At 51.3% G+C, this 15,890-nt stretch overlaps 7 protein-coding genes across 7 annotated transcripts; 5 read left to right on the forward strand and 2 right to left on the reverse strand.

Moving 5' to 3' along the window:
* Nucleotides 1-146: 146 nt before the first annotated feature.
* BDW74DRAFT_144468 (replication factor C subunit 1) lies at nucleotides 147-3,843 on the forward strand. The gene is made up of 5 exons (XM_073723034.1): nucleotides 147-314; nucleotides 405-423; nucleotides 479-569; nucleotides 622-2,996; nucleotides 3,051-3,843. Exons 1-5 carry the CDS (start codon nucleotides 228-230, stop codon nucleotides 3,683-3,685), a joined length of 3,207 nt encoding a protein of 1,068 aa, XP_073588841.1. The 5' UTR covers nucleotides 147-227; the 3' UTR covers nucleotides 3,686-3,843.
* A 462-nt stretch (nucleotides 3,844-4,305) lies between these two features.
* BDW74DRAFT_173584 (Sin1 family protein) lies at nucleotides 4,306-6,884 on the forward strand (the record flags this gene model as incomplete). The annotated part of the gene is made up of 2 exons (XM_073727817.1): nucleotides 4,306-4,328; nucleotides 4,379-6,884. The coding sequence occupies 2 exons, from the start codon at nucleotides 4,306-4,308 to the stop codon at nucleotides 6,882-6,884; spliced, it is 2,529 nt and encodes an 842-aa protein (XP_073588842.1).
* A 240-nt stretch (nucleotides 6,885-7,124) lies between these two features.
* pkaC (cAMP-dependent protein kinase catalytic subunit pkaC) lies at nucleotides 7,125-10,010 on the forward strand. Its single transcript, XM_073723035.1, has 4 exons — nucleotides 7,125-8,573; nucleotides 8,627-8,880; nucleotides 8,929-9,303; nucleotides 9,358-10,010. Exons 1-4 carry the CDS (start codon nucleotides 7,842-7,844, stop codon nucleotides 9,383-9,385), a joined length of 1,389 nt encoding a protein of 462 aa, XP_073588843.1. The 5' UTR covers nucleotides 7,125-7,841; the 3' UTR covers nucleotides 9,386-10,010.
* On the reverse strand, nucleotides 9,981-10,785 carry tim13 (protein translocase subunit TIM13). Its single transcript, XM_073723036.1, has 2 exons — nucleotides 10,559-10,785; nucleotides 9,981-10,456 (listed from the first exon to the last, which is right to left on the reverse strand). Exons 1-2 carry the CDS (start codon nucleotides 10,691-10,693, stop codon nucleotides 10,265-10,267), a joined length of 327 nt encoding a protein of 108 aa, XP_073588844.1. The 5' UTR covers nucleotides 10,694-10,785; the 3' UTR covers nucleotides 9,981-10,264.
* A 533-nt stretch (nucleotides 10,786-11,318) lies between these two features.
* BDW74DRAFT_173587 (legume-like lectin family protein) lies at nucleotides 11,319-12,595 on the forward strand (the record flags this gene model as incomplete). The annotated part of the gene is made up of 6 exons (XM_073727818.1): nucleotides 11,319-11,420; nucleotides 11,476-11,499; nucleotides 11,568-11,638; nucleotides 11,711-11,792; nucleotides 11,843-12,103; nucleotides 12,161-12,595. 6 exons carry the CDS (start codon nucleotides 11,319-11,321, stop codon nucleotides 12,593-12,595), a joined length of 975 nt encoding a protein of 324 aa, XP_073588845.1.
* Nucleotides 12,596-12,644: 49 nt separating this feature from the next.
* BDW74DRAFT_48501 (uncharacterized protein) lies at nucleotides 12,645-14,071 on the reverse strand. The gene has a single exon (XM_073732928.1). The coding sequence runs from the start codon at nucleotides 14,012-14,014 to the stop codon at nucleotides 12,914-12,916; it is 1,101 nt and encodes a 366-aa protein (XP_073588846.1). The 5' UTR covers nucleotides 14,015-14,071; the 3' UTR covers nucleotides 12,645-12,913.
* A 368-nt stretch (nucleotides 14,072-14,439) lies between these two features.
* BDW74DRAFT_144477 (PRCC domain-containing protein) lies at nucleotides 14,440-15,826 on the forward strand. Its single transcript, XM_073723037.1, has one exon. The coding sequence runs from the start codon at nucleotides 14,491-14,493 to the stop codon at nucleotides 15,742-15,744; it is 1,254 nt and encodes a 417-aa protein (XP_073588847.1). The 5' UTR covers nucleotides 14,440-14,490; the 3' UTR covers nucleotides 15,745-15,826.
* Nucleotides 15,827-15,890: the final 64 nt, after the last annotated feature.

Below are 15,890 nucleotides of genomic sequence, written 5' to 3' on the forward strand. Positions count from 1 at the left end.
CCAATGTTTTTCCGTTCCGGCCGCGGAGGACAAGTAAGACACGTGACTACCCGACAGCTACCCTAGTTACATAAGCTAATTGATCGCGTCACGGAAGCTCTAGGCAGGCGCGTCCACCGCGTTGCCTACTACAATTCAAGACCGTCGTTGATCTGTTATATCAGAAACCGGCCGTTCTGGCTTCCATCTGCAACATTGAAGGGAGTTCTCTTATCGTTGCGAATATCATGCCGGCCGATATTAGGAGCTTCTTTGGTGGCAAGTCGAGCCAGAGCTCTGCTCCGTCTCCTGCGAAGCCGCCCGCAAAGAAAGAGGTATGCCATTGAGTTCCCAAGAGCCTTCTCTACTTAGCTATCGGTCTGCTACATGTGTCATGAGTGGCTATTAACTTTGACATACAATAGACACCAGCTCGGAGCAAGAGTAAGACCTGCAGCCGGTATAATTATTTGGATCATCCCATTGACCGGCCGGACAGGAAGTAGGAAGGTTGTTGACGACAGTGACGATGACAACGAAGTTGTGGTGACCAAGGCCCCGGCGTCTAAGACCAAGTCGTCGAGCAAAGCGTGAGTTTTTCACTAATCGAACCAAGCCTTCGTCCGCTGACGCCGATTGAAGGAAGCCTGAAGTTCTAGAAGGAGAACCTACAACGGCCTCTGATTATTTCGCCTCAAGCAAAAAGAGAGGAAGACCGCCGAAATCCGACAACACAGAAAAGGACGTGAAGTCATCGTCAAGTACTGTTACCAAGACGGAGAGCCCTAAAGTCGCCAAGGAGCCTACGGAGCGGAAGGATACAACGGGTGCTGAGCCTCGTCGAAGCGCAAAAAAGGCCAGTGTGCTTCTCGATGACGAAAAGCAAGGTGATGATGATATCTTCGCAACTGAATATGGCAAGTCAGGTAAAAGGGACGACGATTACAAGGAGGAAGAAGACGATGATGATAGTGATGATTTCGATCTTCCGGTGAAACCAGCAAACGGAGCGCGGGGCAGGCCAGCGTCCAAGAAGCGTTCTGCTCTTGATGAAGACGACGAAGACGTGGTTATGGAGGACGTCCCGCACCGACCCGCGAGCGCAGCCAAATCTGCAACTTCTCAAACGCAACGGAAACGAAAATCTGAGGCGGTTGACAAAGATGATGATGAACTCGAAGTCACTACAAAGAAGGCCGGGGCTGGAGGGAAGTCTAAAAAGCCTAGAGCGACCACCGCGAAGAAGGACCAGCCGGAAAGCAAAGAAATTCAAGATATATTTGACAGCATTCCAACAATCAAACCCCCATCACCCCCGCCTCCACCAGATCCTGACGCGAAGAACAAGTTTGTTTTTGGAGGTGGGAAATCACGAGACCCTGTTTCTGGAAGTGCAAACATACCCGTTGGAGCAGAAAATTGTCTTGCAGGTCTTACCTTCGTCTTTACTGGTGTTCTTGATACCCTTGGCCGTGAAGAAGGTCAGTCCTTGGTCAAGAGATATGGGGGTAAAGTTACAACAGCACCTAGCAGCAAGACAAGCTTTGTTGTTCTCGGAGGAGATGCTGGACCATCAAAGTTGAAAACTATCGCACAACACAACTTGAAAACAATTAGCGAGGAAGGCCTATTTGAACTCATCCGTCGTCTCCCCGCAAATGGTGGCGATGGAAAAGCCGCCGAAAAGTACGAAGCTAAGAAGAAGGATGATGAAGAAAAAGTTCGAAAAATGGCTGCTGAGATTGATGCGGAGGAGAAGCGCAAAGAAGAGCAAAAACGCAAGGACAACAAGAGCAGCCAACCCACTAAGGTCGCCAATGACAGCAAGGAAACAAACGTTGATGATCTTCTCTGGACCTCGAAATACGCACCTACGTCCCTGAGCATGATATGCGGCAACAAGGTTGCTGTGGAAAAGCTTCAGTCTTGGCTAAAGAACTGGAGAAAAAGTGCCCAGGCGGATTTTAAGAAGCCTGGCAAAGACGGATCTGGGGTTTATCGTTCCGTAATGATCCATGGTCCTCCTGGAATCGGTAAGACCACAGCGGCGCACCTTGTGGCGAAGCTTGTAGGTTATGATGTTGTGGAATCAAATGCAAGTGACACGAGGAGTAAGAAACTCGTTGAGAATGGTCTTCTGGGTGTTCTCGACACAACTTCTCTACAGGGATACTTTTCAACTTCTGATAAAAAGGTCGACAGTGGGAAGAAGAACCTTGTGTTAATCATGGACGAGGTGGATGGCATGTCTGCTGGCGATCGAGGGGGTGTCGGAGCGATGGCTGCAATTGCAAAGAAAACCCAGATCCCTCTTATCCTCATCTGCAACGAGAGGCGGCTCCCGAAAATGAAGCCTTTTGATTCAGTGACGTTCGAAATTCCGTTCAGACGGCCAACCGTCGAGCAGGTCCGAGCTCGCCTGCTGACCATTTGTTATCGAGAGAAAATGAAAATACCACCACAAGTCCTGGATAGCTTGATCGAAGGGACACACGCGGATATCCGGCAAGTCATCAACATGCTTTCGGCAGTTAGGCTGGACCAAAACGAGCAACCCGGCCAAGCTTTAGATTATGATAAAGGAAAGCAGATGTCTAAAGCATGGGAGAAACATATCATCCTGAAGCCATGGGATATTGTTGGAAAGATTTTGAACGCACAAATGTTCTCACAAGCATCATTGGCTACGCTGAATGATAAGAGTGAGCTGTATTTCAACGACCATGAGTTCAGTTATCTTATGCTCCAGGAGAACTATCTCAGAACAAAACCCGCACGTGCTAACAACTACGAGGGCAAAGAGCATAAGTTGAAGCTACTGGAACTTGCAGACAACGCTGCCTCGAGCATAAGCGATGGCGACCTTGTCGACAGGATGATTCATGGCAGTCAACAACAATGGAGTTTGATGCCGACGCATGCCATGTTCAGTTTCGTGCGGCCTGCCAGTTACATGTACGGCAATATGATGGAGAGGCCTGCCTTTACTAGCTGGTTGGGGCAAAACAGTAAACAAGGTATGTATTGTATTTCTAGATTATACGAATGCAAGGCTAATGTTATATCTTTAGGAAAACTTTCTAGATACGTGAAAGAGATACAAGGGCGCATGCGCCTTCGCGCCTCCGGAGACCGTCACGAGGTTCGGCAACAATACATACCGCTCCTGTGGGATAGGCTGGTTAATCGACTGATGGTCGATGGCAAAGATGGCGTCGAAGACGTGATTGACTTTATGGACAGTTATTTTTTGACAAAGGAAGACTGGGATGCTCTTGTCGAGCTCGGACTTGGTCCTATGGATGAGTCTAAAGTCAAGCTGGAGACACAGACGAAAGCTTCTTTTACTCGCATTTACAACCAGCGCTCACATCCGCTTCCATATATGAAGGCTAGCAATGTTCTTGCGCCGAAGAAGGCGCCGAAGGAGAAACCCGACATTGAAGATGCCATCGACGAGTCCGATGATGATGAGGTCCTTGCAGACGAGACCAAAGACGATGAAGACAACGACGAGATCGATTTGAAGAAGGACAAGCTCATTCGTGTTCCCAAGAAGTCCGCTGCAAAGAAGGGTTCGGCAAAGAGCAGCACGTCTACCAAAGGCAAAGGAAAATCGAAGAAGGCAAACCAGGACGATTTCATTGATGATGAGGATAACGCACCGAAGCCGAAGAAAGCGCGAGGTAGGAAACCGAAGGCTTAGACTGGTGGAGATTATGAAACTTCTGGCATTCGATACTTTTAGTTGTGCATTTTTATAGTTGCAACTTGAGCGGGAAAGGGACATTCATCTATCTGTATGATAGGCTTTATAATCTAAGTATTACGACTCGTGGCATCGCTCAATGAACGTGAAATGGCCTTTTTCTTGACCTGCAATTGTAGCACGAGGTATTTTGTAGATACGTATGTACTACTGTTGATCCAGTGCCTGGCTTTGCTGCCTCACTCTGGTCTTGGCCGATTCCCGGGGACGGAGATAAGTTGGAGGCGGAGTTGCGCCAGCGGCTCCTCTCCCCTCCTTCGATCCAGCCTAGCAACACAGCGCAATAACGACACCATACGCACCTCTGGGGTGCGTCTAAGACTAGGGATTCTTTTTATCTTTCTATCCTTTTCTTTCATTGTGCTTAGGCCAGGCTGGTCCTGCCCACGTTTGTTCCCTTCGTTCGGGAAGTCCAACGCATTCATGCCCACCACTCCGCAATGAGAACACAGCACGTCCGATAGCCCTGTTGATCTGTTCACATATTCTATCTTGGATTGGGGTAGGCCGGTATATGGCCCTTCTTGGCTTGTCATTCTCTTTAAATCAAACGAAAAATGTCTCTCCTTCATAACGAAGAGTTAGTCTTAACCCCTCAATCTTTCCTGGATTTATGCTGACTGGGCGCAGCTTTACGATATGGCAGCTGCGCACTTCTTACCTCTCTACGATCAAGGATGGCATCGGCGACAGACTTATCAGCGTCAACCACTCTGTACTTAACACTCCCGGGTTCCGCGCGGCCGGTTGGCCGGCAGCCTCCGCAAATCACCCCTCACAGCTTGCTGCCAGTATCAAGCGAACGTACTCCCCTCCTATTCCTACAACCACGGCGGTATCATCCGAATACTATCAGCTTGGTATTCGAGATTTGAATGACCCACAAAGACTTGGATTTGGGGAGGACGGGGAGGATGACGAAGGGGGCATGGTGACGGGGAGGTCTACTACAGATGGAATTGGACGCCGGAACCCTCTACGGAGCGAAAAGCGCCTGCACCGCAGGGAGCGTCAACAAAGAGAACAGCAAAAAGCAAGAGAGATTGAAGAGGAGGACAGCAGCGACCTGAGTGATGAAAGTGACGATGAAGGCGAGGCACCGCAGAGAGCTAGCGAGGAGATCAAGTTTCCAAAAGTGCCTGTACGGATCAGAGCAGGCTCGTCGCCTATCAGAGCAACCGATCGCCAGGAAAGACCACAAGTTATGGTCACACATCCTTCGCATACATCAATGAATAGCCATTATCGTACAGGCTCTCTTGGAACAGCCCCAAGCGTCAATGAGCGCCCCCGGCGGGACACGACTACGACTACGACCAGTAGCGACATGTCCTCGGATCACGAGATTGATTCATCCGTGCCAGGTTACAGAAGGCGCCAGATACACTTCTCCGGTCACGATCAAGTAATAGACCTAGGAAAGGCAAGCAGTGACGGACTGGAGCAATTGGACGAGCAGGAAGAGGACTCTGATGCCGGGTCAGTGGAGAGTGCCCTTTCTTCAGAATTCGATGCGACGGCCGGTTCTGCGTCACTTTTAGGAGCTGTCGGTATAACTGGCGGCCTCAATTCGTCATCGCCAATTGCTTTGATGCACAAGCTGCCACATGGACCGAATTCTCATACAGCGTCTCCCCGAAAGCCAAAACCACCCGCACCCGAATTGCAGGATCTGCCACCACCTCGACCCATCAGCACGGTGCAGCCCGTGAGCCTGCTTTCCACAGCACTCAATGCTCGTGCAAGGGCACCATCGAACCCTGTTGAGAAGTTCGCCGTACTTTCTGGTAAGGGTCTAACTGATGCCTTGAATATTCGACTATATTTGCCATTCTCCTCGGACCCTGAAGAGCCCCTCGACTTGCCGCTGGCTCGCGAGTCGAAATTAGCGGACCACCCAGCACCAGTTACTGTCGTCGAGACTATTGGATTGGCACTCTGGAAATACTCCGAAGAGCGGCGGCAGCCGCCTGTTGAGCGTGAAAGGCTCAACGTGAATAGGTGGACGCTTCGAATGGTGGAGGATGGTGAGGTTGAATATGATTTTCCGCCGTTGGGTAGGACATCAGACATAACCGATTTCACTTCAAACAACAACAGTCGAGCGGGTGGCATGCGCAGCAGATCCAGAGGGAAACAATATGACGAATTCGCTCTAGTTGAGGCGTCTGATTCGGAGTTCGAGGAGAATCAGCGCCTGTACCCGGTAGATAACGTCCCTGCTCCGGCTGAGGAGGCAGGAGATGCAGTGCCTGCACCACTCGCTGTCCCGGCAACCCAACCGATTGCGCAAAGTAAAACGCCTCGTCCGAACCCGATCCTCGGTCAACCATTCTCTTCGGCCTTGAATGACAATACCTTGACACCTGCTGATCGACCAGCGGTACCAGTTTCTCATGCTACACCTCGTCTTGGCGTTTCAAAGACGCTGAAGATTAGGTATATCAACCTGGAATCATCGACCCAAGTTACAACCCTGAATACCTCGACGGATAGCTACATTGCAGAAATTCTCGACTCCGTTTGCAAACGATGGGGATTGGACAAAGGGAATTACCTGCTCAAAGTGATGGGCTCCAACACAATTGCGCCGCTGGACCGCACTGTTGAAGCATTGGGCAATATCACAGAGTTGGATCTCGTTCGTCGACGTTTTGGCCCGCAGGCATTGACAGGGTCGCCAGTCAGCTCTTCGCCTAACGCACCACTGATGGTCGAAAACCCAGCCGTGCCGAGTAAGAAAGGTAAGAAAAGCGGGCAGCGAATGCTGCATCCTCTTACGCAAAAGCAGGATCTTATCGGGGGATACTACCGGCGGTATTTTGTGCTTCGCAAACAGTCGATGGGGTTTACCACATCCTTGCATCGGGTCCTTACATTTGATAACGATTACATGCACATCATGCCTGCAGACACGGGTAAAAATGGGTCCGACACCAAGACTCGATCGATCAGCTTCAACGATGTTGTCGGTTGTAAAGTAAGCCGACGGCATCCGAAGAATTTCCGCGTCGTTGTGCTCCGCGGGAACGATGCGACGGAGCAGAAACGATACGACTTCGAGGCGCGCAATGCGCTCGAAGCGGTGGAGATCGTCGACGAGATTAAAAAGAACATGGCGCATTATCGGTCATGAGTGCTCTATTATCATTATTTTTCGTTATAGCGCAACATTAGGTTAGCTAGCAATAGATGGCTGGCTTGAACATGCATGAAAGGCACTCGACTCTCTTTGTTCGGTGGTGGCGCGGGATGCAGCATCGAATCTTTTGCTCAAGTACAGAATATTCCCTTTGAACCCTCTGCAAACTCTATACCTACAAAGCTTCGCTACGGCCATGTGGTTCTCATAAGGTCTCTTTTAAGTTGGTTCACCGTTCGGGAGAGCTCCATGACCCCATTGTATGAAGTCATCGGTCCGTCCCAGCAGTAACACCACGCCGTAGTAGTGATCTCACACATTACTCGTGTAGACATCACCGATGGACTTGTTCATTCAGGCCCACCGGTCTCCTCGGCCTCGAGTGCTGCTCGGCTAGCTCTGGTAAGGCAGGTCGAAGCTCATCGATTCAAGCTCTTCGACCCAGCGAGTGAAGACAGGACTCGAGACTCGAGGAGAGGCTCAGGTGAAAGAAAGAGAACAAAGAAAGGAGTCCCAAGTTGACGAAAAGCAGGGCGATGATAGGCTGCAAAGTGGATCGGTTAAGATTAATGGATCGATTCATCTTGACGCAAAGAGGTTCAGACTCCAGCATAACCCCGCTTTGCTGCTACTCGTGCTCTCCCTCTCTCTCGCCCCCCTCGATCGTCCACGGCCTTGTTTTAGGTGCTGAGAGTCCCATCCTCCCCTCTCTGCTTCATCCGTGGTCTCTGTTGCCAGCTTGTCTTTGCTCAATTGCTTTTTGTCTCCTTTGGCGGTTCTATACTTCCAGTCGTGCATACTTATCTACTCCGGCCGGGGGTCGCTTGGGATCCGAAACAGAGACCAATACCAAGCCTCATCATCTACGCGTAGCTCCAACAACGAAGCCTAGCGCCTGCATGCTTCCAGTTTGTCTCACATCGACCGTGGTCTCACCTTAAGCCATCCTCGATGCCTACTCTCGGAGGGCTCTTGAAGAAACGGCGAACGAAGGATTCGCAAGACCTCTCCAAGGAGCTCCAGGCTGGTTCCACCACGACTGGCCACACCACGACGTCACCAATCGCTGCCGAAGACTCCCAGCACCACGGCCACCACCTCTTCCACCATAACCACCATCCCTCCAACAATTCGGCTCATTCGGCGAATTCCAACAATTCCCACGCCGCCAAACACAACCAATCCAACCACTCATCTGCTGCTAGCAACAAGCCTGCCGACGGGCAAACCGCCTCCATGCAATCCCCCGCACAACAGCCCTCTAGTACTTCCGCACACTCGAATTCCGGCCACCACGGCAATGCCGCCAGCATACAAAACATCATAAACCCGTCGCAGCAGAACACGCCGCAGGTCTCTCGAACGGAGCGTACCACCAAGGGGAAATACACCCTCGACGATTTCGCGATCCAGCGCACCCTCGGCACAGGTAGTTTTGGACGCGTTCACCTCGTGCAGTCGAAGCACAACCACCGCTACTATGCTATCAAGGTCTTGAAGAAGGCGCAAGTCGTCAAGATGAAGCAGATTGAGCATACTAATGATGAGCGACGGATGCTGAATCGCGTTAGGCATCCTTTCCTCGTCACACTGTGGGGTACTTGGCAGGATGCTCGAAACCTGTACATGGTCATGGATTTTGTCGAGGGTGGAGAGCTGTTCAGTTTACTTCGGAAGTCCCAGGTGAGTTATGATTGCCCATCTTGCCAGAACAGACAGCTAATGCCAGGGCATAGCGATTTCCGAACCCCGTCGCCAAGTTCTATGCGGCCGAGGTGACTCTGGCCCTGGAGTATCTTCATTCGTTGAATATCATCTACCGGGATCTTAAGCCCGAGAACTTGCTGTTAGATCGCCATGGGCACCTCAAGATTACTGATTTTGGCTTTGCGAAGGAGGTGCCTGATATTACCTGGACCCTTTGTGGAACACCTGATTACCTGGCTCCAGAGGTCGTGGCCTCTAAGGGTTACAACAAATCCGTTGATTGGTGAGTTTGATGTCAATTGCGCTGCCCGAACAGTGCTAACTTTCAAAGGTGGTCCCTCGGTATCCTGATCTTCGAGATGCTGTGCGGGTTCACACCCTTCTGGGACCAAGGGTCGCCCGTCAAGATCTATCAAAACATCCTTGCGGGCAGGATCAAGTTCCCGCCATACCTTCACCCCGATGCCGTCGACTTGCTCTCTCGGTTGATCACCTCAGACCTCACCAAGCGGTTGGGAAACCTTCATGGAGGTCCGGACGATATCAAGAACCACCCATGGTTTGCGGAAGTTACCTGGGATAGGCTGTTGAGGAAGGAGATCGACGCACCCTACGTGCCTCCCATCAGAGGCGGACAGGGCGACGCCAGCCAGTATGAGAACTACCAGGAAGAGTCAGAGCCTTACGGCCAGACCGGCGAGGATCCGTAAGTTTCCAACTAGAACGCCCTGTTACGTCTCTTCGCTAACGCCAATCACAGTCACGGCCACCTGTTCCCCGACTTCTAGACCCTCTAATGAGTGATGATGAAATGATATTCACACTAGAGACGGTTCTGGCTAGAACTAAAAATTCTATTTTATAATGGAAGAGGAGTGGATTGTGGTGCCTGCTTAAGGCAGGCAGGACGGCGTAATGATGTCTAAGGTCAATTCTTCCACCTGTTGGTCTTGATAATCGCTGGTCGAATGAAAATAAGCGTTTTCGAAGATATTTCTAACAAGGCTTGCCCTAGCCTTGGTGTTTGCGTCAAAAGCGTGTCGCGCTGGCCCTGTCCACTTGATAACAGGTCATTGTTACTCATGGAGGAAGGGCGTTTGGTAACCTATTGTCTCAGATACTTGCTCAGGTGGATGACTTCTACTATACTTTTTATACTTCCGCCTTGCGGGCAGGTGGGTGTGTGTTGGGATGCGGGTGTTCGCCCTGGATGTCCAGGGCACTTTTTACGATACTGTCATGTTCGCGGGGCAGATGTCATCTGATTTGACTTTGATCATCTTTTTGATCCTCCGTGCATATATCACAAATCTATTTTGGTTTCTTGTCTCCTGTTGCTGTCGGAGGTTTGTAATGATATGTAAATACCTGGAGTGAGCTGTCTTTGCATGAAAAGTGAATACCGAATTAGCATGTGTTTAGGCAAGTTTATTCTATGTTATACACTAGTAGCATCTCTAAGACCAAGAAGTGAAACACCCGCACCTCCCCAGCCCCGGGGCCATGCAGGCATGTTCAGATATAGTCTCACCCTAATCCAACAGGACCTAGTACGTCATACAACCCTTCCATCTATATTGTACAAGATCGTCGCCAGAATTGATTCAAAGCACCGCTCAAGCTCCTTTTGGTTAAATGATCATAAGGTAACCGTCCCACCTACAAGCTCACACATTTTCAGTAGCCATCGCATTCGCCGCGACTTGCTCTGTGGTAGCGCGGGACATGTACGCTTGGCTCGTGACGTTCCAGAACTGAATGTACTTCTCCATGCAATTGGACAGGCAAGTTGAGTCGCTAGAAGACATTGAAGAGCCGGGGGTTGTGATGCAGTTGTCGAAGCAGTTCTGGTTGATTTTCTGTGGCTCAAGTTAGTGAGTGCTTTAAGCTCGACTTCGGCTTTGATGGAAATTCGGGCATGGCAAAGGAGGAATGAAAGGCGCGGGTAGGTGAAGACATACGCCTATGAGCTTCTTCGCATTAGACACGGCCACTTCCTGTTGCATTTGTTGCAGGATGGAGGCCTTCAATTTCTGGGACTCCGGATCGGACACGGCGGGCGCGGCGGCGGGGGCGGAGGAGCCGAAGAGGGCCATGTTGATGGTTTTGTTTGTGTCTGAGGTAAAAGACAGTGTGCGGAGATGGATTGTTCGCGCGGAGCTGTAGTTGTTGAGACGATAACGTCGACAGGATCTGAAGCATCGGTATGGAAAAACTGTGGCGGTGCGGAAGCTGGGGCTGAGGCTGAGCTGGAAACTACGTACTGTAGAAATGCCTCAGCCACAACCGAGCGGAAGTGGACACCTAACTCCTCAGGCTGTGGATGATGTGTGAACTCGAAGCTTAAGTGAGTCTGTCTTGTTCTTCTGATCTGTCCAGTTCTCATTCTCTCCGGTTCTGCCAACTCTTGCTTTTTGCAAACTATTCCATTCTCCTGTTCTTTTTCTTCCGAAGCGCTATCCCTTCCTTTGAATCTATTCCCAACTCTGTCGCCTCCGAGCTCTATCTTTTACCCGACCAATCGATTTGATACTACTCCGCTGTTGATCGCTTGAAGCCAGGTGGAGGTATACCCTGGTTATATTGTCTACCCACCCACGCAACGGTGCATTGAATGTCCCGGCGACATTGATTACCGCCCTACAACTACTTTCTATCGTTACAATCCACTTTTAACGCCCACGATCGTTTTGCGACTTCGCAATTAGCTTAACGAAAACAATGTTGCTGCCGCGGTTCTCTACGCTCTTGGGCCTTGCTGGCCTGATGGCCGTGCCTGCAGTCAATGCCTACGACGGCGATGAAAATGTTAAGAGCATTCCGGTGTGTAGAGACTACATACGCTCGCTGTTGCCAGTAACTAATTGCCGTTGTTTAGCTACGAACACACAGTCTCACTGCCGTGCGTCTACCTAATCTACTCGCTATCGCCCCGCTCTACACCACCGCCTAATACTAACGTCCGCATAGCCATACTTGGACTCAGACTTCCAAAGCCGCTGGTTCGATTTTGGTGGAGATACTGTGGTTCGTGCCGACAAGTACGCACTCTCTGCTTCCATTGTTATAGGAGCGTCTGTCCTTGAAGAGCTCGGGCTAATCCATTACCACAGATACGTCCGCCTCACAGCAGACCGGCCGTCGCAGCAAGGATGGATCTTTTCTCGCGTTCCTCTGACCGCGACGAACTGGGAGGTTAGTGCACCTCATACAACCACTATGGCCGAGACTAAGCGTGGGACTAGATCGAGTTCGAATTCCAGATTAAAGGAGAGGGGAACCTGCATGGCGATGGTTTCGCCATGTGGCTCACCAAGCAGCGCGCGACACAAGGTCCCGTCTTTGGCTCAACGGATAATTTTGAGGGCCTGGGAATCTTCTTCGACACATACAAGAACAACCGCCCCGGTACATCCTTCCCCTACGTCATGGCCATGATGGGCGACGGCAAGACCAGCTACGATCAAGCGCACGACGGTAAGGCCAACGAACTGGCCGGATGCTCTGTACGTTCATATCATGCTACAATCAGCATATCGCAGTTGGAGTACTAACCAGCATAGGCCCGCGGTCTCCGCACAACTTCCGTTCCCACAAAAGCACGCTTGACCTACTTCCAAGACAAATCGCTCACGCTCGACCTGCAATACAAGTCCGAAGGCACCTGGACCAATTGCTTCACGCTCACCAGCCCTGAGACGAACATTGCCATCCCCTCCGTCGCATACCTCGGTTTCTCCGCCGAGACCGGCGAGCTCAGCGACAACCACGACATCATCTCCGTCAAGGCCCAGAACCTGTACAACGTCGCCGGCTCCAAGGGTACCGGCGGTAGCGGGCCCCCTCGCAGCGCTGACCGCCCTCAGCGCAAGTTCAAGAAGCAGTCTGGTAGCTGGTCGTGGTTCTTGTTCAAGGTCTTCTTCTTTATCGCGGCTATTGGCGGTGGGTATGTTGGTTGGACTGCGTACCGGTCCAGGACGAGGTACTCCAGTTTTTAGGAACGCATTGTATAGGGTGTCGAGTGCTGTGGTGAGTTGATGTTAAGACATGCAACGCAACGGAAAATAGCAAAAATGATTCTTATCTCCTGTCCTATATTCACCTTGCCATTCCCAATCTCTTGTATTTGATTTGCATAGCCATGATGTATGTATACTCTATCTTCGGGTCTATTTTGCCATATAAAATGAGGCAAAAGTTTCTGTTTATTTGAGGTGCCAGAGAACATATATAAATGCTAAACTTTCTATGCAAACCGGGGTATTAGTCCTAACAACGCCATATTATGCCAATGCAAACACGGACATAGTTGCCCATCACTTCTTCAAACCGTTCCACATGTGATCAATGATCTGAAAGACTTCCGTCACGCTACGCATGACCGACTCGTCAAGTCCCAGTGCACCATACCGATGCTGAATCTTGTCCGGATGCCACCGAACACGCTCTGCCTTGAGCGTAGATAGCAGCAGATCATCTGCGGTAGCGTCATTCCGCGCATTAGGGCCAGAAGACTGCGGTGGAGGGGGAGCCCGACGCATAAACTCCTCCACAGTCTCTCTGTTAACATCCCTCCTCTTCCCCGACTCCACGGGCCAAAAGAGCAGATTCCGCACTGTGTTTCCTGTCCCTCCATCTTCGCCCCCGCCTGCGCTCTTCTTCCGTACCTCTTCGATCTTCTCCCAAGACCTAATGTAGCTCTCCCATACACCCTTCCAAACCTCCTTCATCATCTTTCTCTCTCTTCCCCTCCGTAAACTATCCTCCATCGCCCTCTCAAATCTCCTCCTCTCCTCCTGCTCTCCGGCGGCCTTCTCAGCGCGGACCCGCGCCTTCTTCTCTGCCCTTAGACGCTCCTGCTCTTCGAGCATACCTTCTCGCGACCGCTTCCACATTTCGCCGCGCACATACGCCGCATATTCCTCTTCGTCCATTTGCTCGAGTTCGCCCCTTCCATCTCCTCCGCCAGTATGTCCCCGTGGAGCGCCGAACGAGTGTATAGATTGCCCGTAAACAGATTCCCAGAACGCAGCGCCTTCGTCATCGCCTAGCGCATCGAAGAGAGATTCGCGGAACGCGGTGTTGGGCGATAACGGAGCGCCTGGGTAAGAAGGCACTGTACTGGGAGAAGAGGATCGTGGAGTTGGGGCTCTGCGACGTTTGTGTCGCCGATGGTTGCGGTCATGGTGGTGGTCGCGGTCGTCGGATCGATGTCTATGGCTTCGAGTATGTCCGTGAGAATCATGTCGTGAAGACCTAGAGCTTGATTTTGACTTGGATGACTTGAAGCGGAATTTCCCTTTGCTTTTGCTGTGCGCTGCGTAGTCGTCGGCTTTCGAAGTTGGGTTGGCGCTGGATTCGGCGGCGGGATTGGGACCGCCAGTTGGTGAGCGTGGGTTGTCTTCATCTGGGTCCATGCCGCTGGTTTTCTCTAGTGTAGAGTCGGGCTAGAAGAAGAAGTGAGGCGAAATGAGAGCATGTTTTGTAGTATCCAGGATCGATGCGGAATTGGAATCGAGCCCGCGGACTGTAATTTAGGGTATCGCTTTACGCGCTAGTAATTTTTGATGCGGAAGGCTCGACATCGGTGAGTTCCTTGCGACGCACGTATGTGGCATAGGTGAGGACTATAGGTGCAGATCATACTTCATAATCGACGTCTGTAAAGTATTATTGCGACTCCTCACATGTTGACTTATTACCTGCGCAATCATCTCAACGAAGAATGAGATATGACATCACATGCCATAGACTGATGATCAGATAAGATAAGGTACTATAGATTACGGCCGCGACGTTACCGCAACCTCTCCGACTTGCAATCAACCTTGCAATTTCCAACTTTTGTTCATCATCAAGCAACCATCCACAGTACATCTGGAATTTTACAACAATGGCCTTAGTCGCGTACTCCGATTCTGAAGCCTCGGACTCTGAGCCAGAAACCCCCGTTCCCGCCGCCCCAACACCAGTAGCGAAGCCCACGCCAATTTCAAACGCACCCCCGGCCCCCGCATCAAAAACCACAACAATCGTCGACAAGACCAACCCCCGCAAGATCCGCGTTGCCTTGCCGGAGGTCAAGCCCGAAGCACCGGGCGACGAAGGGGAGGATGGTCCCGCGCGCAAAAAACCTAAGATAGGTGGCGACGGCGCGTTCGCAGGCTTCAACTCATTTCTCCCAGCGCCCAAGCGGCCCAATGCGACGGTGGAAAAGGAAAAGAAACTAGCGGGTGGTGGACCCGCGCGTAAGGTTTTTAGTTTGAAGACGGGGGCCGCGCCGGGCTTTGATCGTAAGGCAGATGAGGAGATGAGGAACGATATGGCGTTCGATAGCTTAGGAGGTAGTGACGACGAAGATGAGACGATTCCCAAGGCAGGAAGCTTAAGGGATAGCGAGGATGTGGAGTCAACGACTGTGATGAAGAAGAAACCTGAGGAGGTGGTTTTGAAGGGGAACCCGATGGTGTTCAAGCCGTTGTCTGTATTGCGGACGGGCCAGAAGAAGAGGAGGGGGCCGATCATACCGCCGCCATTGCCAGAGCCCAAGCCAAAAGCAGCAGCGACGATGGAAGAGAAGGAGGCAGTCGTAAAATCAGAGACACGGGCACAAAAGCCTACCGCGCCCCCTCCAGCACCCAAGCCCAAGGTCAGTCTTTTCTCCTTGTCTGCTGCGACGGAAGAAACAGCCACGCCAGATTTATCAACATCTGCGCACGGCTCTACGTATGAACCATTGGTCTACACGACGAGTGAGAACGCACCAGCAGCAGGCCCGGCTCCAGAGACCGAATCCATTCCCGCCGCATCAACCCAGCCGCCCGCCTCGGCCCAAACGTTGGACTACATCGCGGACGATCTGAATCTTTCCCGTTCTCAGCGACGCCAGTTGTTCGGTCGTAACGCCGATGCTTCTACTTCAAAAATACTCCACTTCAATACAGATGCGGAGTATGCTGCCAACCAGGAGATGGCGCACAAGGAGCTCGCTGCAACACAGCACAACCCCGTCCGGGCCATTGCTCCTGGCAAGCACACGCTGCAACAACTGGTCAACGCGGCAAGCACGCAGAAGGAGGCCTTGGAGGAGAGTTTTGCATCTGGAAAGCGGAACAAGAAGGAAGCTGGAGCGAAATATGGCTGGTAGAGTCGTCGTTCATGATTTACCATGGTTATTCTTTTTTGTATAAGAGCATTGCATCTTCAATTAGCGCCTACATAGTGATGAGAGAAATCGTTCAAGTACCAAAAAGTCTAACAATTGAATTCTATGAATACTTGTACAGCCGTATA

This window comes from Aspergillus multicolor, assembly GCF_047715735.1.
Source record: "Aspergillus multicolor strain CBS 133.54 unplaced genomic scaffold BDW74scaffold_2, whole genome shotgun sequence".
In the NCBI taxonomy this organism is placed as follows: domain Eukaryota; kingdom Fungi; phylum Ascomycota; class Eurotiomycetes; order Eurotiales; family Aspergillaceae; genus Aspergillus; species Aspergillus multicolor.